Below are 23379 nucleotides of genomic sequence, written 5' to 3' on the forward strand. Positions count from 1 at the left end.
TTCTAATTGGCCAACTTCAATAGTGCGTGGTAGCTTTTTCAAGTGAGCCGGTGGAATTCTCCTGTAACTGAAGGAGGGATGGTGTGAGAGGCAGGTGTGTCCCTGGCTTGCACAGCTAGGACTCTGGTTCCTGGGGAATTTTTTTGCCTCTCATAGCCTCTGATGCTTGATTGTTCCTCTTAGTAAACATACATTGCACTTATCTTGGTCTTCTTTAGAATAAAATTTCAGGGAGTTCCCTCATGGCCTGGTGGCTGGGATTCAGGGCTTTCACTGCCACGGCCCGAGTTCAGTCCCTGTTTGGGGATCTGAGATGCTGCAAGCCACGCAGCAGAGCCAAAAAAGAAAAGAAAAGAAAAGAGAAAGTTCAAATCCATGGGTGTAGCAGAGAAAGCACAGGCGGTGCAGTCAGTCACATCTAGGATTGGATCTCCGCTCTGTTGCTTGTTAGCTGGAGGTCCTTGGGCATCTTCTTTCATGTTTCTTTGCTTCAGTTTTCCTACCTGTAAAATGATGGCATTAATGGGTCCCCACCCAGGGCGGGTGTACTAGAATCAATACATGCAAAGTGCCTGGAATGAAAAAGATGCTCAATAAGTAGTAGCTATTACAATTTTGCGTACGTCTGTTTTGTTACATGTGTGGGCGGATTTGCCTGGGACTGAGGAATTTCCCAGGGAGAGGGATGTTCAGTGTTAAAACTGGGACAGATTCAGGAAAATGGGCTTTCTCACCCTATCATGCGTTAACAATTTTGATGAATTCCATAGGCTTCTGCCTTTGAAATGCTTGTGATTTAGAGTGGAGATGGCAAATGAGAGGAATCTGAGCCTCCAGCTCCGCTGTTTTACAATGGCAGGCGTTGCTAACGGTGGTTCACATCTTTCTTCCCGAGTGAGCTGCTCCTCAGAAGCTTTCCCAATGCAAGGTCCCAAGTTGCCGCGATCAACAAATCGTGTTTGATCCCTCAGATAGTGCCTAGGTTTTACGAAATTCCCTCTTTCTACAAAATGTAAGTTTCCGATTCTGAATTTTCATTTTTGTGACAATCGACTTCAGCGAGGCCTCAGGAGTTAAATCAATTTTACACTCATTCTTGAATTTTTGCAGATTTCACTTCAAGCATTAACACTTTCATTAGAACATGACAGAAGAATCTGCAAACCCCAAAAGAGTGAACTTAACACTTTTAACAAATTAAGAATGAAAAGAGAGAGTATGACTTAGCTCAAGATACAGCATGTCAGCTCTGAAAGAGATACAAACAAGAACTTCCTCCCAAACAGGTTTGCCTAACTCAGGAATAAACACAGTCAGCCCTCCATAGCCGCGGTTTCCACATCTGCAAATTCAACTAATTGCAGATCAAAAATATTTGAAAAAAAATTCTAGAAAATTCCAAAAAGCAAAATTTGAATTTGCCCACCGGCAACAGCTTAACATAGCATTTACATTGTATTAGGTATTATGAGTAGTCTAGAAACGATTTAAAGTATACAGGAGGATGTGCGAAGCTTATATGCAATGTCACCTATAAATTGGCAGTTGCCATCTACCTCTACAAAGATCAAATTATGAGCCGCTGCAGCTGCTGACCTTCAACTCCCCATGAAAGGAGTTCGGGGTGGAGATCAGGAATGAGGCACTTTGTGCTCTGGGAAAAACTGGCAGAACAGTTCTTCAGATAGTTGATATTTTCAGGAGATGATTTTATGAGCCCAATTCTTGCATCTCCTCATATCTAGAAAAGCATTAAAATCCTTCATGGTAACGTCTGCTCCCCATGACGAGCAGTAACCTTTGTGAGACCAGCAGAAACCTTCTACAAAAAATGTGTGCTTGACAGCCGCAAGGCACAGGGATATTAGCTCGGTGCTTTGTGACAGCCTGGAGGGGTGGGATGGGGAGAGTGGGAGGGAGGGAAACGCAAGAGGGAAGACATATGGGAACATATGTATATGTATAGCTGATTCACTTTGTTATAAAGCAGAAACTAACACACCATTGTAAAGCAATTATACCCCAATAAAGATGTTTGAAAAAAAAAAAGAAAAAAAAAAAATGTGTGCTTGATTGCATGTACTCCCCCTTCACCAAAATCACATATATACTGACCTTCCCCGCTACCTCTTTGGAGCAGTTTCTCAGAGCTATCTGAAATGCTGTCTCCCGGGCTATAGTCCTCACTTTACTCCCAATAAAACTTAACTCACAACTGTCACGTTGTGCATTCTTTTTTCAGTCGAACCCCAATACTATGCTATTTAATATAAGGGATTTGAGCACCTGGATTTTGGTATGGGAGGGTTGGGGGGCGGGAGGGTAAAGGTTGGGAGGGGCAGTTCTAGAGCCAATCGTCTGCAGATAATGAAAGATGACTGTATTTTCTGGAGATTCGTTGAAGGCCATTGGAAAACAAGAAAACTTTTCTTTGTCCAGGATGGTATAAAATTCTGGAATGAATAGGAACTGAAAGTAAAACAGGAATGAGCAAGGCCATAGCAATTGCTTCACCAGTTTCCTTAATTTATTGTTTTAATAACCTTTCAGTGCCTTTTCTAGCTCAATGGCTTTAAGTGCACAAAAGACACCTTTATATAAACACCAACAGTGCTGCCGCCTTCGGTTTTGTTCAAAACACAAACTCCTCAGTATTCCCAGTGATCAGAGACACTATCTTGACTGTAGCGATGGATCAAAGGAGGTGAAGCCAGAGAGCAAATTCAGAGAAGCAACCAGACACTCAGAAGTGCGTACACGTATCAAAGCATCATCCCCTCTGTCGTGAAATCATTCCCACAAACACGCAATCACAGTGTTTGTGTCTTCCCAGGGATTTCCTATGGCTCACCCCAGAAAGAACAGACCTTGGAGTCATGTGCTAATTCAAACTTGCCCTTGTTGTTTTCGGTTTGTGAGGTTCATACACAAAATGCTTGCATCCCTGGTTGTGGTGATGATTAAATGAGGTGCAGCACATGACATGATAGGGCTCAATGAATGTGAGTTCCATACCTATAAACTCCTGGAGCTTTTATTCCTGGTGTTTGCGGACACTTTGCATACACTCAGCCTCATATGCTTGGGTAGCATTTTATGCACTTGTCTTCTATCACATCCGTAAGCACCTTGAGGGTAGGACCAGGTACAGGTATCCCTTATAACGCCCAGCATGGTGTTGGGCCCAGGGCAAATAGCCAATAACTGAATTTCAATTTAATACACTCTTATCAACCTCTGACCAGCTTATTATTAATGATTATGAAATTCTAATGGATGTAAAAAGGGAGTTGACCAGCTATAAATAAATGGTTTAATATATTACGGTATATTCAATTAGTGGATCTTTATATCGAAATTAAAATCATGTTTGTAAAGAATAGTTAACGAAGTGGCTCGCTACAATATTATAAGAAAAGGGCGGGATATGTAATTATCTAGTCTGTATATTACCAACATTGTAATGTATATGAGCCAAGAAGAAAAAAAAAACCAGAAGTATTTGTATCAGAATATCAGCAATGGTTTTATCAGTGTAGGGGGATTACTTTATTTTTTTCTTGTCCCCATTTGTTCAAATGATATATAATGAACATGTATTGCTTAACAATCAGAAAAAAAATAGCCTAGCAATTTTTTTATGGAAGATGGAGGGGGTATCCCATTATAAAATGAATTTCCCAAGGGTGCTGCCAAACCTGCTTTAGGGAAATAATTGAACTTCTTGGCCTTGTTCTCACTGTGCCCCACCCCATGTAGTACCACTGTGGGTTGTGTTATTCTATTGCATTCAATGCTCACCTCAAGGTTAAAGAGAAATGGAGAGAGAAAGAATTTCCCAAAGGGATTGGGCCACTTATTTTTAAATCCCTTGTCAGATGTCCTCGAGATTTCAGGGCCCTAAAAGGGGGCCTCCCTGTTTTGTTCCATTACCATGTAAGTGGCAAGTCTTGATCTCTGGCAAACTCTTTGTCACCCCGTGAAATACGTAGTGGATGGCAGAAAGGTGGTTGCCAGGACCCCTCTCCCACGCCAGAGAACACCTCCAAACACCCCACCGACGGACTGTGCACCTGACAGTAAGTCTAATAAAGTGGGTCAGAGTTGAGGTGACATGATGCTGTCATTTGTGAGCTCTGTGACCTCGGGCAGACTTTTTAACTGCTCTACGTTCCATCTGCAAAATGGGGGGAAATAACCTTACCTCACCCACAGAGATATTGCAAAGATTCAATGAGATCATGCTTGTCCCATTCCTAACCTAAGCGACAGAAGGTAACCACTTCTGTGGCTCCTATAAACCAGTGTGGTTTGGTGAAAGGGGTAAAGGCTTTGACCCTGACACGCAAGTTCAAAGCCCACCTCACCACTTAGGAGCTGTGTGATAAACAAGGTCAATGAACCCGTCTGAGCATCAGTCTTCATATCTGTAAAATGGGTCCCAAATGCGGCCTTAAGGAGTAGAGAGTATGGTGTAATGGGTAGAGCAGCTGCCAACAGAAGCCAGGCAGGTAGAGTGAGTGGGTAAAATGGTGTGGAGATGACGAGCTGGAGTGTCTAAGCAGGGTAGCCATGACCTGGTGCCAGCCAACTGTTACCATCCAGGGATTCAGAAGTCTGAATCTATGGTTGTTAGATCCGATTTGTTGAGAGAAGCAAGAAATTTTAACTTTTATAGAAAATTCATCAGTCTTTAAATGTTGGCAAATCATTAGAAGTTTTTCAGGCACCTTTGTGTAGGCTGCCAGCGGTAGATTGGATTTTCAGTTGTTTACTCATACCCGCCACCACTGCAGTCTACAAGTGGTAAAGTGTATTTCCCTACCCCACTTATGTTGGATTGTCCTTGCGACTTGCTTTGGCCAATGGATGCAGCGTGAGTAGAATCTCCCAAGAGAAGAGCATGCCCTGGGGATCCACGGTCCTAGAAAGGGACCTGAGGGGCAGACCTAAAGTAGAGTTGCCCCAGGTGACCCACAGTCTCATGAGTGAGAAAAATAAAAGGTTTGTGGTCAAAGCCTGCTGAGCTTTGGAGATTATTACAAAGTAAAACCCAACTTACGTACCCTTGGATTCTCAGTTTGAGACCACCCAGGCAAACCACCTAGCAAGCGCCTGGCACACAGTGTGTATTTAACAGATGGTTGCCCTTAGGATTATTCTGGGCCTGACAAATCTCATGGGGTTTCTTAATAGAAGTTAGACTTAAGCCAGTGTTGTGTAAAATGTTTGTTTTGTGCTTACCTGACCTCTGAAAAACTTGAACAAACCCATCTCTGCTACCTCTTACCTTCTTACGTACCTACAGGGATAAATGTCACTTTACGTTGTGGCATAGAATTACAGACTGTTTGAAATGTAATGGGAAAATGCATGGTAAGCAGTGGTTCCATGATCTCTAGCTTGGGAGTTTTTAACTCTATGTATTCCACCAACATGTATGATAGAGTTTAGATATTAAAGATTCAGATGGAAATGATTATACTGCTCAGAAATAGCAATGTCTAGTGGGACAGTGAAGGGCGTTTAGCAACAAAAACAGAAATTTGTAAGGAAAGAACCAAGAAGGAAGCAAGCACCAAGCGCTCTTGGACCTCAGAGGGGACAACAGACCCTGAGCAGAGTTGGGGAGGCGTCTCTGGGGACCTGAGAATCAAACTGGGCCTATGAGAATGAATAGCTTTGGTTATGTAAGAAGGTGGGGGATGGCATTCTAAGAGAGAAAAACATATACAAAGACACGTGTGACCTGAGCACTTCGTGCATTCAGGCAAATGAGAGGAGTCTAGGTAGATGGTGAATCAGGTTCAAGTGGGAAGTGGCTAAAGGTACAAAGTAAGGTAAGCAAGGGACAGGTTGTGAACTGTGTTGGATGCTGTAGATGTTTTCAAACATGGCCACCATCGGTTTCTCCCCTCCTTGGAGGCATCTGCTACTTACCCATCAAAGAGTGGAGTCTGTGCCTCCAGCCCTCGAATCTGGGCTGCCTTGATGGATAGCACAGAGAAGTGATGGTATTTCAGTTCTAGGCACTGGTATTTTATGTTTCTCCTCTCCGGGGACGCTGGCTCTAGAGTGCCTTCCCGTGCAGCCTCTCCATCATTCTATGAAAGCCTCATGGAGAGGCTGCACGGGAAGGCACTCTAGTCAACAGCCCTACCCAAGCTCCTATCTAATAGCCAGCAATGTGAGTGCACCATCTTGAGTGTCCAGCCCAGCCTAAGCTCTGATGACTCCAGCCCCATCCAGCATCTGTGCCTCTAAGTGCAGACCACCTGGTACAGACCAGTGAGCTCTCAGGAGGGTAACTGATAATAATAAATTGTCTCTTCAGTCTCTGAGTTTGGGGTTGATTGGCTATGGAGTAATACATAACGGGAACAGATGTCAAACAAATTGTCCTAGGCATCATCTGTAATGATTGCATACTGCTGACTTTAAAGAATTGATAAAAAAAAAACCTAAAACGGTCAGGTGGGGTGGGGGACAAACTGGCAGTTCTCTTAGCAGTACACTAGCGGGGAAGCAATAAAGTAGCCATTCTCCTCTATTTCCTTTGGTTCTATTGCTATTGTACTGCACATTTTCCTCCAAATGCTAATGTTCTAGGGAAGCAATGTGATGTTCTAGAAAGAACCCAGGCTTTGTAGTCAAGGGAGATGCAGAATCAAATTCTAACTGTGTCACCCATGAGCTCTGAGATGGGACAAGTCACTTGATGAAGCTGACTGTTGCTGCCCTGCCCAGAAGCCCTTTCTGAGACCAGTCCACCCATGCGAAGATTCTAGGACTGTTGCATTCTAGTTGGCCTCTTTTCTGCAGAACAGCCCTTGGTTGATGGGTGCCGTATTTCTGTAAAGGGTACCACTTCCTACACACCCTGGGGATGGCCCCAGCCGATGACTGACCAGTATAGGTGCACAGAAGTCTGGCGGCTCAGCCTGGGAGGGGATAACTGTGCTCAAAGCCTTCCCCTGCCCCATGCACCAGTCTGAAGCTTTCCTAGGCCCTTTCCCTTTCCCTATCCTACCCCCTCCACTCCCTTAAAGATTTCTTTACTGAAGAACTCTCCCTCAATAAATCCGTGCCCAGGATCCTGGTCTCAGGCTCTCCTTCCGGGAATCTCAACCTAAGACACACACTCTCCCTTAGCTTCTCTTTTTCAAGCTCCCCTTTCCCAGAACTGGCTGAGATGATATATTACTATGGCCTGGCACTTCGTACACACTCAGTTAATACTAACAGATTTCCTCTCGTCTTCCTCGTGGATACAAAGCAGAAAAACGAGATGAAAGTTCTTTAAACAAAAAGTCCTCACGTGAATTCTCCGTATCTCTGTATTGCAAATCCTTTAGAAAAACAGGCAAACCAAGGAACTGATTTTTAAAAATGGGGAGATTAAGGCTTACTTGGCGGAGTCGTGAGGATTAGCCGAAATAATGTCTGTGAACCTTAAATAGAGATGTTTGAATAAGCACTCAGTGAGTGGAAGCCGCTGCCCCTGCATTTGGCCAGGAAGCCAGGCCAACCCTTCCTTTCCCATCCTTGTGTCCTCAGCCAGCACAGTGCCTGACACGTGGAAGGCACCCCCGTGTCTGCCCAAGTAAACTGCAGTGAGCGGGGAAAGAAACCATACCTTTGAAAGATGGTGCAGTTTTCACAATTCCATTCCATCTGGAGCTTGGGCCGTAAATCCAAGCTCAATATTTCTCATCATTGTGGGCAGATTTCTCTGCCGGGCTCACAAACACCCAGACTCACTTGCTTTGGTCGTTAACAGTTTATTATTGGCACACTTATCAGTAAAGCATACATAAAATACAGCTGTTTTATAACACACGGAGCCACTGTGTCTTTACATGTATAGAGGAACATATTAATATGCAAATGGAAAAATTAGTTCTTTTATAAAGTTTCACATAAATACACTGGAATTGCTCCCAAAGAAAAGTCCCCATAAAAGAACTAGGTTAGGGCTTTACAAAATATTATACAGGAAATATACTGTGAAAAGAAACAACAGTCAACTCAGATACAACAACAACAAAAAAAACACAAAAGAGTTTCAGATTTATTAAACTGCCCACAAAATTAATGGATTACATGGCTTGAAAATATTTGGATCAACAGAAATTTTACAGACGCATACATTCTCAGGGGGCCAAGTGCCTTTCTTTACATAAAAATCTGCCTTGGTGTCTTTGATGACAAAAAGACGTTTCTTGTTTCAGCACTCGGGCTCGATTGAACCAACTCAGGCTCGAGGACCAATTGACATTAGCTCGGCCATAAACTACCCTGCTGGGCCCTCTTAGCTGTTACCCAATGAAAGAAAAGGTGAAGGGGAAAAAAAAAAAATAAAGGTACATTTAAATTACTTTCCAAAAGTGGATTTTTTTTCTTTTCTTTTTTTACTGAAACAAGAAACTCTCAGATGCAAGTCAAAAAGCAGAAAATATTTTACAATATTAAAAAGTCTATCTGTAGTTGGGTTCGGCATAGAATGAGATCCTGAGCACTGAGGGTTTATTGACAATATGGCCTTTGTTGGATGGTTGGGTGGGGCGGGGGGCGGGGGGGGGGGGGGGGGGGGGGGTGGAATGAAATTAACAAACGTGGTTAAAACCGAGCCAGGAGAAGCGCTAGCGTTTGCTCTTACTTTAATTACGATCAGTGCCAGTATCTATGTTACCTGTGAAGGCCTCCAGGGAGGGGTCATGGAAGTTTACTGGGAATGATCCTCTCAATTAAAAAAAAGAAAGAGAGAAGCTCAGATCACTGTGGTTTAGAAATCGGTGTTTGCTTGGAAAAGTTTTAATGTCTCCTCCTTCCTCTCCTGTGAGTAAGGATCTGAAATAGTGAGTGTAACCCACGGTGGCTATTGACAGTGGATTCTGGAGCTGGTCAATCTTACTGGGAAGCTTGGGGTGGGGGGTTTTCTGATTTGGTCTCTTGAGTGGCAGGAGGTTTACTGTTCCATGGGCTGCTGTTCCCCAGGGCGGGTGAACTGGTGAAGTCTTCCTCGTCGTCCATGCCGTTGGCTGCATCATACTGCGTGTTTTCTAATCTAGTGATTAGCCTTTCGTCCTCGTCCCCAAACTCACCTCCCATCAGAGTTGGCTCTCCTACCACCATCACATCCTGTGAACAGCAGCTGACATTATTACAGGGAAACCTTGGGAGAGAGAAGCTCAGCTTAAAACACTAGTGGGAGGCGCTGGGGGATCTAGGACAGACACACTCGTGTCCTGTACACCGGGGTCAAGTCTCAATGTCGGGGGGCCAAGACGCATATTGGATTTTTCTACAGGAAATAAACATCGCCTCCTGATGTGTAACAACCACGCGAGTTTATGTCCTTAGTGCGCAGCCTGACACCGGAGAACGAGCAATGCTAGCAATCTGCAGAAATAAAAAAATGGATTTTTCAAAATTAAAAAAATCCACGCTTTTCAACTTGCCGACACTGGGGACTCTTGAGAGGGATGTGGAACCTTCTGCTGGGTGCTTTGCAAGACCTCCAAAAATCCACCACTTTTATTTAGGGCCTCTGGATGGCTTTGGAAACTAGCAGCCAACACGGGGAGGATGCAGTTCTGCAACAGTCATGCAACTCATTCCAAACGGCATTTTCTCTGTCCCAAGGACGGTATACATTTTAATTGAAGACAGATCTCTCTTTTCTCTACTCAGCCAGGCCCTTTTATGCAGCCGATATCCTTGACATTCTGCTACTTAATTATGGTAATTAATTTAGGTAAAGTTTTCGATAAAAACAATGTTCACAATGATTTGACAATTTGCATAGCTAATTAAGTCATTAGCAAAAACCTGCTGATTGCCAACAAGCCCTGAATTTACCATCTGTTATTCCATGGTGCCTGTCACCTATCCCCACACAGGCAACCCCACCACCAATCTGGGCAGTAAAGAGAGCCAGTCTGTCCAGCTGGTGCCATAAAAGGAAGTTGAGGAGCACTAATTGTAATTACAATGATGAAGCCAGTAGTCATCAGAAATGGAAGCATGCAAGAAGAATCCATCTAATCACTCCTTTAAGTACAAATTGTCCTTCCATGCAAACAAGGAAGCCACCTACTGTAGCTGGGAGCTCTGTGGAGGCCACCGCTGCAGAAGCACGGGGACAGGGGAGAAGGACGCATACACAGGGCACAGCTCTGGCCTCTCTGTCTCAAGGGGATCCTATGGGGTTGATGGGCGACATGGGCATGGGACAGGACACCTGTCAGGTGGATCCTGCTGGGCGGGCTCTGAGCAATATTCTACTTAAGAGTGCCCGACTGCCATCAGCCTCCACTGAGGCTGGAAAATCAGGGCTGGCCATATGCCTTTGGGGACGTAAGTATGCATTTTCTGATAGGGAGGCTAATTTGCCTTGACAGCTGGGTAGACATTCTTTTCACTGGGGCAAGAGAGGCTTTCCTGGAGCAGTATATCAGTGGAATACTGCCTGTGGTCAGGAGAGGGTCCAGCGGCCCCGCCAGGGTCCTTCTAGAATTTCGAAGGTGCCAGTTGAACAAATCCCTTAGTGACCACCTGATTTGTTTTGGAATGGAAAACCTTGTTTGTTTGATTGATCGATTCTCCTCGAATTAGAGGGGAGATTATCAATAGGTTTCACACTGTGTTTTCAGACTAATCACTCTTGTGAATTGATAACAGTGATCTTAAAGAGAAATGCCCCAGATGAAGCAAATGCCTAAAATATGACCTGGGAAGACTCAGAAATCGAGGTACTGGCAGGATATTCAGTTGTGTGTTTCCAAGAATGTACTTACGATGCCACGAAGAGCCAGACGTGACACTGACATGTAAGAGACTCGTGAGGACTCTTAAAGTGAGATACAAAATAGACACAGACTCCGAGTGGCAAGAATGCTGACAGGATTTTAAATGGAATGTGGCCTCCACCTGACCCATTGGGGTGTTGGGGATAAAAAAGTGTTACTTCGTTGTGGGCAGTTAGGGGACCGCGCTTACGATCAGGAACAAAGGCAGGCGGGAAGACCAGGTTAAGATGGGGTGGAGGACGACATGAGGGTTAATTCCACCAAATGACCTGTGTGTAGCACACTTTGCAGGGCTGGGGAAACACATGCGTGACGTGTCACGGGGCAGGAGAAGAATGTTAGAAGCGACACATGGGTCTGCATTAGTACTGTGAGTCCAAGGTCATCGAGAGAGGCTGGGAGAATGGGAGGTTAAGCATAATTTGGAAACAGAAGAAGCCAATTTAAGCGTGATATTAGCAGAGGCGTTCTCAACACGTCAGATGCCTTCATTGTATCAGAAAATAACAGTCATTCCAGAAAAGTACTGTGAAAATAGTGATTTACATCACTTCAAATGGGGCTTATACGGGCTCGTAATATGTTTGGTATATCTTGGTTCCAGGAATGGCTGGAAAAGGTGCCCAGGCATGGATATTTTGGAGCATGCTAAATTTCAGAGAGATGTCACATTTGCCTTACTGATTATAAAACGTATCCTTAGCCAGATGCATAGTCATGCGTGTGCGTGTGTGTGTGTGCACGCATGTGTGCATGCGTGAGTGATTAACAGATGGCAAGTTACAAAAGAGATGTGTGCTAAGGACTTCATATGCACGTAGATACCTGAGGCCACTTACATAGTTACGAACACCGCTCTACCTGGCTCTTCTAAATCTCTGGGCTAGGATAGGGGTTCTCGGCTCAGGAGGGCTTGGTTTGTTATCCTCACACAAGATGAGTGGAGACATAACATACATTCTGGGCTCCCCCTGACTACGGGATGTTGGCACCGTTTTCCCCACACGCCCCACATCTTTAAAAGTCCCCCCCCAACATTCAACATTGGTAGTGAGAGATGCATTTCCTTCCCGTCCCTGCTGTCTCGTGTGTCCCACAGGAGGCGATATTGGTCCATCTGAGAGTAACCCATATGGTCTCGACTCCCCAGGAAGCAGACCTCCGCTCCTCGCCAGGGGCCTGGAGGTGCCACCAGCTCTTGCCCGTGTCACATCTTCTCACTAATCCCCCGTGCAAGGACCACCAACCTCTGAGGAGGACTGGAAGTGACTCCTTTCAGGGCCCCTCAATGCTTCTCCTTAAATTGGCCAGAAGGGGTCACTGCTGTTGAATGACACAGGTCTCCATCCCTCCCAGGGTTGAGGCTGCAGTTCGGGATCGCTCCTAGCCCCTGCTCATGGAGTGAGAAGCAGAATCCAAGGATTAAACCCTAACCCTCGCCAGACACACATGTTGCTGCCGTGGCAGCTGTGCGGACCACAGCCGTGGTCGTGGTAGCACACCCGATCTGTACGTGCCTTCGGACAAGGCAGCTAAGGCCTGCAGGTTGCATTTCTATTTAAACAGGAAAGGGGTGCTGGTCATTCAGGAGACAGGGTTAAATAATGTGGTCCCTACAAGCCAGCCAGTGCTTATACATTTGACGTCCATTCAGCTGGAGGACATACAGAAATTTACACATTTTCTTAACCCGGATGACTTCCCTGTTTCTCTCAGCCATCTCTAAGTTTTACTTAAGGAAAACATCCTTGTTTGCATGGCGGGGATAGTGCTGAAATTCTACTCGCACTTTCTAACGGCGCCTTGTTCTTGTCCAAAGGGTCTCGACTGATTAAAAACCCTCTTGACACAGGTATCTTCCACCAAAATGCAATTGCAGGTTGGGAGGACAAGAGCATAATGGAATAGAAAAAGTTAGGTGCTCTTTAAAAAAAATTGAAATGATTCCGACTAGGCCAGGTATGTCAAAATACATGGATGTGTATGCTGCTATTCTATACCCATGGCAGACATCACTAATGGATGGCCCACCAGACCCAGTCCAGGCCTCAGAATCTTTCTCAATATTGTACCCTGTGAGCTGAAACCAGGAGTCTGAGCTGGCAGGAGAGAGGAAACCTCTTTATCGCTTTATTAGACAATGAGCTCTTCAATGACAGAGCTTTAGGTGGGTCTTTTTTTGGTTTTGTTTCTTTTAAATCTTGCTATTACCAACACCTGGTATAGTGTGGGGCACATAGTAGGAGCTCAGAGAACACTTGTTGAACCAATCTGAATTCTTGCAGCCTTTAAGTAGCTATGTCAAATTTCCAGAAATCTCTGGAATGTACTTTCATTTGTTCGTGGAAACTAACAAACGTTAGTTTCTAAAACCCCAGAATTAGATGAATAAATGGGCTGCTTGTGTGCACTTTTGGGGTTGATTTATTTACGCCTGGTCATTTTTTTCTATGCATTTTCCCATTTAACCAGGAGTGGGTATAACTTACTGGCACCTTAATAAAAAGACTCTGTTTTTCTCCTTTGATTTTTTTTTTCTCCTGACTCTTCTGGGGTGAAAACTCAGTTCAAAAAACAGAGTTAACTCTGGTACTTTTTAAGAACTACAATCCCTACCAGTCTTAAAATGAAAATGGCACCTGTCCCACAGGCTGGCCACTTTCTCATGACCTTTTCTTTCTAATGCAACAGGGATGACAACCGTGTCCTCTGTCTGTGGAGGACAGGAGGAGAGGCCAGGTAATTCTCAGGTACTGATGGGGTTGGTTTTAGCCAGAGAACTGACCAATGGAAAATGGGAGAGAGTGGGTGGGGGACAGATTTGAAAGACACAATTAGAAGTAAGTGGAGAATCCCCTGGAAATGAAGGTCCGCTCTCACATGGAGAGAGATGGTGCAGGATCAGAAGCAGAGGGTGAGGCCCACAGACCAAGAGAGGGAAAAGAGTGAGAAAGAGGGAAAAGGTAAAATTGCACCGCTTGAGAGAAGTTACAAGAAAGGGCGCATTTTTGAAGACACAGTATCTAGAGGGTACCTATGAAGCACCACGAAAATCCCAGGATTTGAAGGATAGTCAAAAGCCTGGTGAGGGTGATGTGACAAGGGCAGCGGAGAAGGAAAACCCACAAGCCATCGTGGTGGGGAGAAGGGGCAAGAAATGCTTAAAGACACGTGAGAATTTAAAAGTGGTAAGTGGTCTAGTACTGGGATGAGGAAGTCAGAGTCAGGAAGGAATCAGGCAGGAGGGAGCAAATGGAGGAAGAAAACATGGGAGGTGAAGAAAGTTCCCGCCCAGTTTACCCTCTGTGGGGACGCCCTCAGCTGTCAGTTTTGGAGTTCAAAGAAGCCCCCTTCTGAGTGGCCCATTTCCTTTGTCAAGACCCAGAAATGAAAGAAAGGGGTCAAGAGGTCGAGAGAGTTGAGACCAAACCAGGGGCTGAGCCTCCCCCTAAGCTAATGAAATGGGAAAGCGAAATCCACTGAGCTGCATTTGTAGTGGCCTTGAGTTAATCACCTGGGTCTTAAAATAAGAGGGGATGCCCATGTCTGGGGGGGTCGGGGGGCAGTCGAAGGACAATCTGGAGCCTTAGTGCCAGGAGCTAGTTTCCAGGGGAGCACAGGGTCCCCGTGATGGAGCTGAGAGTCCCTTATATGCCACCAGCACCCTGCTAAGTGATATTTTAATTAAACCTTAAGTGACATATCTCCTGTCTACGACTCTGAAGGCTTTTTCATTCCGGTCCCACTGCAGCACAGACTCTCCATATTCCTTTCTAAGTCCCAGTTTGTCGGGGAAGGTTTCCAGGACAGAGCTCCTCCCCCCCTCCCACCCCGTGTCCCTGCCTTCCCCTCCCCCGCCCCCCCAACCGGCCCAGAAGGTCATTGCAGCTAAAAGAGACTTTGCCGTAGGGCCCCTGGACTCGGGGAGATGACAGGCAAAGGCAGGATTTCAGCCTAAAAGGAAAGCGAGACTTACAGGTACCTGACTGGACAGACTCAGGTTGGCGGCTGGTGCCTTCTTCTTGCTGCCCGTGCTGTTGGCGGTGTTCCCAGCGCCGCTGTTGGAGGTGCTGCTGGTGGAATTTTTTCTTTTTCTCCGTTTCGTTGTCGGTTGCCTTGTGGGCTCTGCTGCAACATGAAACATGGAAGGAGGGTCAGTGCCAGGGTGAGCACCAGAATACGGGCCCTCCAGGGAAGCCGTTTTTTGTAAGTTCAAAAGTAGGACTGTTGATATTTTTTCCACTTCTTTTAACTTGATGAAACCTAAAAGAAGAAAGCTGCTGATTTATTTGTAGCACACAATGACTGAAACTCTTTTCTTTAGTATCTTGATAAAGTGATTTGTATTTAATTGTTCTTCCTGATGTCATGTACTGTGTGTGTCTGGAAGCTCTTAATATGTCTTAGGGTGAGTTACACCACTAAGCAGTTTCGTTTGAACTTAAAATATTATTACCATTATGAATTGGGGGCAAAACATTTTTTTGTGGTCTACCCTCTTTTTATAACAAAAGGAGGGCTCTGGGACTCCTAGGGAACCTCCAGGGGTTGAGAGAATTGAGCCGAGCTCAATTAAGTGAACCAGTGAGTTACAGCAGCACCTACTGGCTAAGTCTCATATTGCAGCCCAGCTCTCGCACGCTGAAATGTTGAAAAATTGGCCAAAAAATTTGTGTGGGTTTTTCCCGTAACATCTTATGGAAAAACCCGAGCGAACTTTTGGGCCAACCCAATACAAAGAAGAGTAAGTGTCCATCCCATCAGCCATTGATGTGGAACTTAGGGATTCCCAAGCTCAGTAGAAATAACCATGCTTTGGATCCTGGTGTCTAAAAGATGCAACTGATTTCAAAATTCCCGGGGAAAAAATATCTTAGTATGCTACAGCCAACATATGAATGAAGAGAAGCTAGACCTTTTCCAGAAAGGTCTGTTTAGAAATAGGAAAAAAATATTTTGGCCCTGAAGGATGAGGCAACATCTTAATAGAAGTATAGGGACTCATGGAAATGTGTAGTGAAAAGAATATTATTTATTTATTATGTATTATGAGCATGACTCAATATTTTCATATTTTTAATGTTTTCTATGTCATTATTTTACATTCACAGCAACTCTATTAACTAGGTACTATTATAATCTTTGCTTTGAGAATGAAAAATCTTCAGAAACCTGTTCCAGGCAGTTACTAAATGAATTGGAAATGGCATGTAAGAGCATCCTTTTTGCTAACCCTATTCTAGATCCAACTCTGATGGAGAGAAGGTAAGCCAGGACCATACTGGAACTAAGTGAGGTAACCTTGGAGCATTTTCTTGAGGCATCTATACTGCTTCTGATGAACAATGGGGAAGATCTCCTTGAAGGTCCTTTCAAAGACCACTTAGTCCATCAGGTTATCTCTGACTTTTGATGAAGTAGGAGATTATGTTTCTATTTATATAACATATTTTCTTTCATAAATATTTTATCTCTAATGTTTAAAGAGTTTCATCAAAGGGCCTAACATCCCTATCCATAGAGAGTTATGGGTGCTTATTCTGAAGGTTATGGAAACAGGAAACAGAATTGTTCCAGCTCATGGCTGGAGGAGAGTTGAGAGGTACATTCTAAAGTAAAGCAAACACCCATCTTTCCCTGACAGGCATCTTCTTCCTTTGACTTGAATTGAAATCGGCTGCTTTAAAAAAACAATTCGTACTTTTTCATGGAATTTTGGGGAAATACACCTAAATGGTATGCTCTGGATCACTCCCACTGGCAGTAGGTAGCTGTGGTAATAGAGTCACGAATTGAAGACATAAAAACTTACTGTGCCATAGGGGCCTCCACTGACTAGCTTCAGCTAACTTTGGAAAGTTACTACTTTAAATCTCAGGCCTATTATATCGAATGGGAATAGCAAGAAATACCTCATAAGGTTGTCGTGAGGATTCAGTAAGAGAATGGAAGGTCTGAGAGGGCTGCGATTTGTGACTATTTTCATGTAGTGTTATAGCCACAGTGGCTAGGGCAGTGCCTGGCACCTAGTAGGGGCTCAATAAATACTTGTTGAGTTCATGAGTGAATTAATGAATAATATATGAATTATATGTGCACATGTTGCGAAATAGGTGTTCAAAACATTTAGTGAGCGAAATTTTTTCCTTTGAAGCCTTATTGGTACTGAAAGAAAATAAGGCCAATTTACGCACATTTAACACATTTGAAAAATAATGTTCTAAATGTCTATAATTCCTGTAAGATGGGGATGCAACTATTCTACGTAAAATAATGCTCATTTTTCTCAGCCTTCTAAGTATGTACTTGGTTACATCTGCTATATTCACTTTACATAAAACCCCTGGCCAATTACCAGCAGAAGGTGACCATTATATTTTGTGATTCAGAAGGCTATGTGCCTCGTGTTAATAGTTACTCTTTATAAAAATAATTTTTAGCGAATGGATACGTTTTGCTTTTATGATCAGTGAGGCTCAACACATGCCTGGGAGTGAAAATGTACTAGATAGAAGGACAATTAATGATGACTGGAAGCAGTAATTTCAGAACCGCAGCAGGAGACTATAGTATCTAAACTACATTCTAGGGAAGTGAGAGAAATGGAGTCTTTTATGTATTCTTTTCATGATCAGAGAACTCTTTGATATTATATACCTTAAAAAAATAGACCAAAAATGTTTATTTATTTCCTACCTCCTTTCCTTCTTTCCTTCTCTCCTCTATTCCCTCCTATTCTTCCTTTCTTCTTCCTCCCTCCTTCCCTTTCTTTTCATAATTTCTACCATTCTTCAAAGAACAAACAAAATCACAGCAAGCCATGAGCAGCCACCAGTCTTGTCCAGTGGAACAACCACTGGACTGGAAGACAGGAAACCTGGGTTCCGATTTCAGCTTTGTCAATATTTTCTTGGTAATGTTAAATAAATCAATTTCCTTCTGTGAGTTTCAGGTCCTAATCTAGCAAGTGAGGAGACTGTCGAGGATGGTCACTACATCTAAGAAGGATGTTTGCCCTTCACAAAGTCAGTGTCTTTGGGTCCAATATCACAGTCAGGATATCCCTTATAAACTACTTTGCTGATACATTTATGATCACTTCCTTTTCACACGCCTTCATCCCCAGAAGAAGCCTCAGAAAAAGCACGTAGATGGAGAGTGAAGAACGCAGTCGTACCTGGCGGCGCCACCATCCGCTGCCACTTCTGAAACAAGCAGGTCTTCAGGCAGTCTCGTGGACTGAGGTTGTAAGTTTTATGTCTGGACATCAGTTCCTGCATTGGCTCCAGTATTACACACAACTGCAAGGAGTTCAAAGACATCGGTGTTTTACTACTTGATAACATTATTTGCAATAAATAATTTTAACAGCTGGAATCCAAAAGAAAGTTTAAAGTTACTTCACCCCCAACCCCGGGTTTTGATTTTCTCTGTATAAGTTTGGAGGAAAAGAAATATTACCAACACTTGATAATGCCCACTTAATTTACCATCATCTATAATATCATATTTTGGCTGAGTGTGGTTTATACACACAAACACACACACACACACACACACACACACACACATCCCCACACATTCTGTACTGACTGTTGGGTGGATACATGTGGTTCTATTCTGAATTGAAATGATTCTCTCTGGTTAAAGAAAAAAGCTCTCTTCCATGGAGCGCAGCGTGCTCTGATTTCGACTCTGGTCTCTGCTGTAGTTCCTGTTTGTATAACCACACACTGTGAGTTACAATGCTAGTTTATGTAGATTATGTGGCAGTGAAAGCCGTCCTTTAAACTTTGGAGAAGAAAGTGGCAACTACAGGTAAGTTTTTGATCCTAATTCTTATAAAGGGCCACGATGAACACTATTTTATTTTTATTCATATACTCATTTGTATTTTACAAAAGATGAGAATGTCAGTAACATATGCTAACTTTCACTCAGTGTGGGAGCTTTTTCTGTGGTTCTGCACACGGTTGCCCTTCTTCTCTCCCTTAGTTAGATCTTTCAGCTTTACTTTGGTCCAAGACTTCTGATGACAAAGATTAATGAATGAAATAAGAAAGTAAATTCAGTTAGGATTGCCTTGGACTTCTCTGAATTCTTTCTCATTTGGAAGCTTTTCAGAATGCTGCTGCATTGAAAGGGCAAAGACCAAGACTAGGAACAATGCATCCATTGCTGTTTCAGTTACAGCTATACTAACATTGGCAATGCACCTTCCCATGTGGAAAAACGTCATTTTATTATGAAAGGCAGATGTGCAATCCCCATGTTCATGGGGCCATCGTTTTCACTACTCCCTTCCCTTCTGCCATTTCTCACCTGAGTATTTCCCTAGAGTCCACATTCCTTATTGTCCACTGGTTCCCTCTGCCTGGAATTCTTTGCTCTCCCTCTTCCTGGCTAATGCCCACTCAGCCTTGAAGGCAAAGTTCCTTCCTCTGTTAGGCCTTTCTCCCCTGGCTCTGCACCTCTCCCTGTGCGGGCTGAGTTGGATGACTCTACAGATCTCCCAGAGCACACAGCCCTTTCTGCCCTACAAACTTACTCATTTACTTTTTGTAACCATCGGCTTCCAAGTCTCTTTTCCACTCAACTTTGAACTCTTTGAATGCTGAGACTATGCCTTTTATCTCTGTGTTCCTAGATTTGGCTCAAATGAATGGATGCATTGAAGGAGTGATTCTTAGAAAGACTGGAGGAACTTTCTATGCCAATGTTCCTCAAAGTCTAAGGAACACTTCCATCAGAATCAGAAGAGTTGATTATTAAAAATGCAGACTTCCAGACTCTGCCCTTTCTGTTTCACTGAGTCTGGAGGTGGGGTCCTGAATCTGTATTTTAAAAAAGCATTCTCCCATCTAATTCTGATAAATATTACCCAAAATTGAGATCCACTGCCCTGCATATGCTGGGCTTTAGAAGAGACAAATATAGAAGCAAGACATACACAAATCCCCAGGGGTTTCCAGCTCAAATTCCCCTCTCTTCTTACCCCCCACCCCCGGCCACCTCACTTTTCCATGTCCTTCCTCTCTTCTCAAGTCTAGGCATGATAATCAAAATTGCCTTCATCTAGAAAAATTTCTCAGCCCTTTTTACCTATCGATGATCTAAACTTTGCCAGAACCACAAACCCCATTTAAGGGCCAACTGTAATCTCCTTCCATCTGCAGTTTCTTTGGAAGAAGAGACTAAGATTTCAAAGCCTGAACAACACAGGTGCAATGGGAGCCAGAGAGACAAAGCTACTGGACCCTAGTGTATCAGGCTGTAAAGTAATGAGATCTGGGTTAGTTATGATGGGTCTTCAATCTTGTCTATCTTCTTGTTTACTTTGGAGTCCTTTTTGAAACCTAAAATGTTAATGAGGAAAACCCTGTGAAAGAGGGAGAGTTACTATATGCAATTAAGTCCATATTCCAAGACTGCAAGTGTGTATTCCTCTAAGAACAGCTCCACACTGGAAATCAAAGTATGTGCAAATTACAGACAACCTCAAGTCTTCCCCTGTCACTCATACCAAATGGAGTGAAGGATTCCACAATCATCTCTACACATAGAGATAAGAATGGATTATCCACCAAAGAAGAACCACTGCTAGCTTCAGACAGGGTCAGAAGATGTTTGCATCTATTATTAAGCTAGGGCAGTAAGAAAAGCTTTCAGAGAAATTCTAAAGACTGGGAAAACTTTTTCTTTTAACTTAAAATGTTGTAAAGGTTTTAAAACCATTTCCTTTTTGTCCATTCCCATTCTTGAGCAATTGACTTACAGTGGCTATAAAATACATGGATGGAGTGGAACAAACATGGACTTAGAAATCAGGAGATCTAGGTCTAGATTTTGAGTCTGTCACCAGATGCATACCCTTGGATGAGCCACTTAGTAATGCTGGGTCTCAGTTTCACCTGTGAAACTATACCCATCTTGTATATTGTTTGGGAAATTTGAGATAATACGTCTTGACACATAAGTTCAACAAACAGATATTATGATTACATATTAGCAAGCACAGCACAGATTGCAAAACAAACCACATTTCTATTACTTTAAATCAACAAGCATTTATTGAGTTTTCTCCTAAGTGTCAGGCCTATTTGGACCTAGAAAGGATTATCAGCATTTCACATGCTAGGAAGTAGGAGAGTTGCGTTTATTGTGAGAACTCACGAGCTCATTTTCTCTTTCTTTTTTCCCCAGGTGCCTTTCCTCTCGGGGTTTTGGGCAACACTTTTTACAGGTGCTAATCCTCAGGATTTATCCCTTCCCCTTTCATGTAAAAATATCTTCCCGTTGCTGTAACCCACCCCAAAGGAATTTGCATCTCTGCATGCTAATCAGGAATCCCCAAAGTCATTTTTCTTCCAGTGGAGGGGTACTGGGCTGGAGAGACATCCCGCCCCTTATTCATGTATGCAAATGAGCATCCAGCTCTGGCGCAGAGATGGTGCTTTTGCCAGGCTGCGTGCTGTAGGTGGCAGAACTAACTCAGACAAGAGCCTGCCTTCTCCCATAGAAAGCCAGTGCATCTTGACAACAGCAAAGGCCCCAGGGCCTTATGAAAGGAGATCAGGAAAGTTCGGGGGGGTAGGTTCCCTCAGTCACTAGCCAAGTCCTTCTGGAGCCAGGATTCCTGCTCTCCCTGAGGTCTCAGACCCCCTTGAGAATCTGGTGAAGGCTATGCAGGCTGTCTTCCAAATTTTATACAAAATATCTGGAGGTTTACGAACACTCTTACACTCCCATCCATTGATTCCAGGTAAAGAGTCCCCTGTTTGTAATATATACGATCCAGGCTACAATATAGATGTCTTTGCCCCCGCCCTACACACACACACACACACACACACACACACCTCACTCCAACCTCAAAGGCATATTAATGGAACTGAGCATAATAGCACAGCGTCCTTTGATTTTTAAAGAACGATTTTATCTGTAAAGTTGTGTCTGCTACAAAGTTCCCAGTGGACCAGTCCCTTTGCCTGAAAAGAAAGGCCTCCGACAGTGACATCTGCAACACTGCAGCATCATGAGAGAATTTGGTCTACACCTGCGGGGGGTGTTGGAGGTGTGAAAAGATTTCCATCTAAAATAGAACCGGAGGATAGGAAACAGAGACTCCCAACCTGCCCTCAGAGGAAGGGAACTTAAGAAGTGAGAGACTGATTTCCCATAAGTACTTGATTTAGGGATGATGGAAACTTACTTCCGGACCAGTGAACATCTGCCAAGAATCCGTCCCCATCCTCAAGCCAATGAACTTGCTGCTGGGACTCTGGCTGGACCTCCCTGTCTTTGCACTCCTTGTCCATAAATACAGCCCACCCCTAATCCTCAAGGGACTCACTGGGGCTGGCTCACAGCATGTTTCCTTAATTGCAGTTCCTCCGCTATTCCTGAATAAACTCAACTTCTGGTCATTTGAGCTTGCCTCAGTTTACCTCTTTATTTGGGTTGCCTGAAGATACCAGGAAGAATCCCAGGGCACTGTGCAAGGTGGCAGGAGCCAGCAAGGCCTGAGACCTCTTTTTGAATAGGAAGACCCTGCCAGGTCCGCTTAGAATCGCAAAGAAAACCACTGCCCATTGCCCATCCTGGCAAAGCTCTGAGGATGCCTTTGGGCAGATTTAGTGAGAGTTTTAGGCCAGGCTTGCTCTCCTTATGCTTCCGACTTCATTTTCTGGGATTCTGGCCCGGCACTGACCCTTTGGTATGAAACCAAAACCTATAACCACAATGGTGACTTGCTGAATGAGGGAATGAAGGGGTGGACGGATGGATGAATGATTTACCAGGTGTCTTGGCCAGATTTATAGCAAGGAGTCATTTGCTAGCAGCAGACAGATTGGGCATTGTCTTCTGGGCTTAGAGGTGATGAATCTGTCCATTTGATAGATAACTGATTGCCTCCTCTGTGGAGAATGCTTTGTACATGTGCACATGTATATACCCAATTACCACATGTCCTGGCTGGGCGGGGACACCTTAGCTCAGTCCCGGGACTTCTGTCTTTGTTCATAGTAGCAAAGAACCTGGTAGATCCAGACGGTATGCTATTTTGTTTTGTTTTCATCTGACAGTTCTTTGATTCTCCTTAGCTGCACACCCACACCTTTTCTTTTTGCTCATCTCCTGGCCTGAACCCAGGAATGGGTGATGCCTATCAGAGCTGGCTTTGGCCTAAAAAGCTGATGCCTTGGGGTTGGCATTCAGCTATAACTCCTAAAGCTGGGTCCTGACCTCCAACATTTAGTTCAGTCTTTTCCAGATCATGGATGACATACTCTGAGCTTGAACCACTGACCTACTCTTTGCATATAGGTCTGTCCAGGGTTACTGTGTCCATAGCAGCTCGTGTTCTTGCCTTGAACATCTTCCCTCTTTCTCAGTCATCTTAGCCGGATATTGGCAAGCTACAGCCAGTGGGCTAAACACGGCCATGCTTCTGTATTGTCCAGAGCTCCTATTGTGTTACAATGCCACAGTTGGATAAGTATGACAGAGTCTATATGACCCACAGACTCCCAAAATATTACTATCTGGCCATTCACAGAAAGGTTGC

General features: G+C 44.0%; 1 protein-coding gene across 11 annotated transcripts in view; it reads right to left on the reverse strand.

The window, feature by feature from the left end:
* Positions 1 to 7765: 7765 nt before the first annotated feature.
* LDB2 (LIM domain binding 2) overlaps positions 7766 to 23379 on the reverse strand; it is a 382561-nt gene continuing 366947 nt past the window's right edge. The window contains exons 6-9 of one of the 11 annotated variants that reach the window (XM_032633522.1): positions 17989 to 18112; positions 14788 to 14936; positions 12059 to 12201; positions 9011 to 9141 (exon numbers count right to left, since the gene is read on the reverse strand). In XM_032633522.1, coding sequence (XP_032489413.1) covers positions 12097 to 12201; positions 14788 to 14936; positions 17989 to 18112 — 378 coding nt within the window. In that variant the 3' untranslated portion in view covers positions 9011 to 9141; positions 12059 to 12096. The other 10 variants (XM_032633523.1, XM_032633521.1, XM_032633520.1 and 7 more) reach the window with 10 other exon arrangements.

The sequence above is a fragment of the Phocoena sinus genome, chromosome 5 (genome assembly GCF_008692025.1).
Source record: "Phocoena sinus isolate mPhoSin1 chromosome 5, mPhoSin1.pri, whole genome shotgun sequence".
Lineage (NCBI taxonomy): Eukaryota > Metazoa > Chordata > Mammalia > Artiodactyla > Phocoenidae > Phocoena > Phocoena sinus.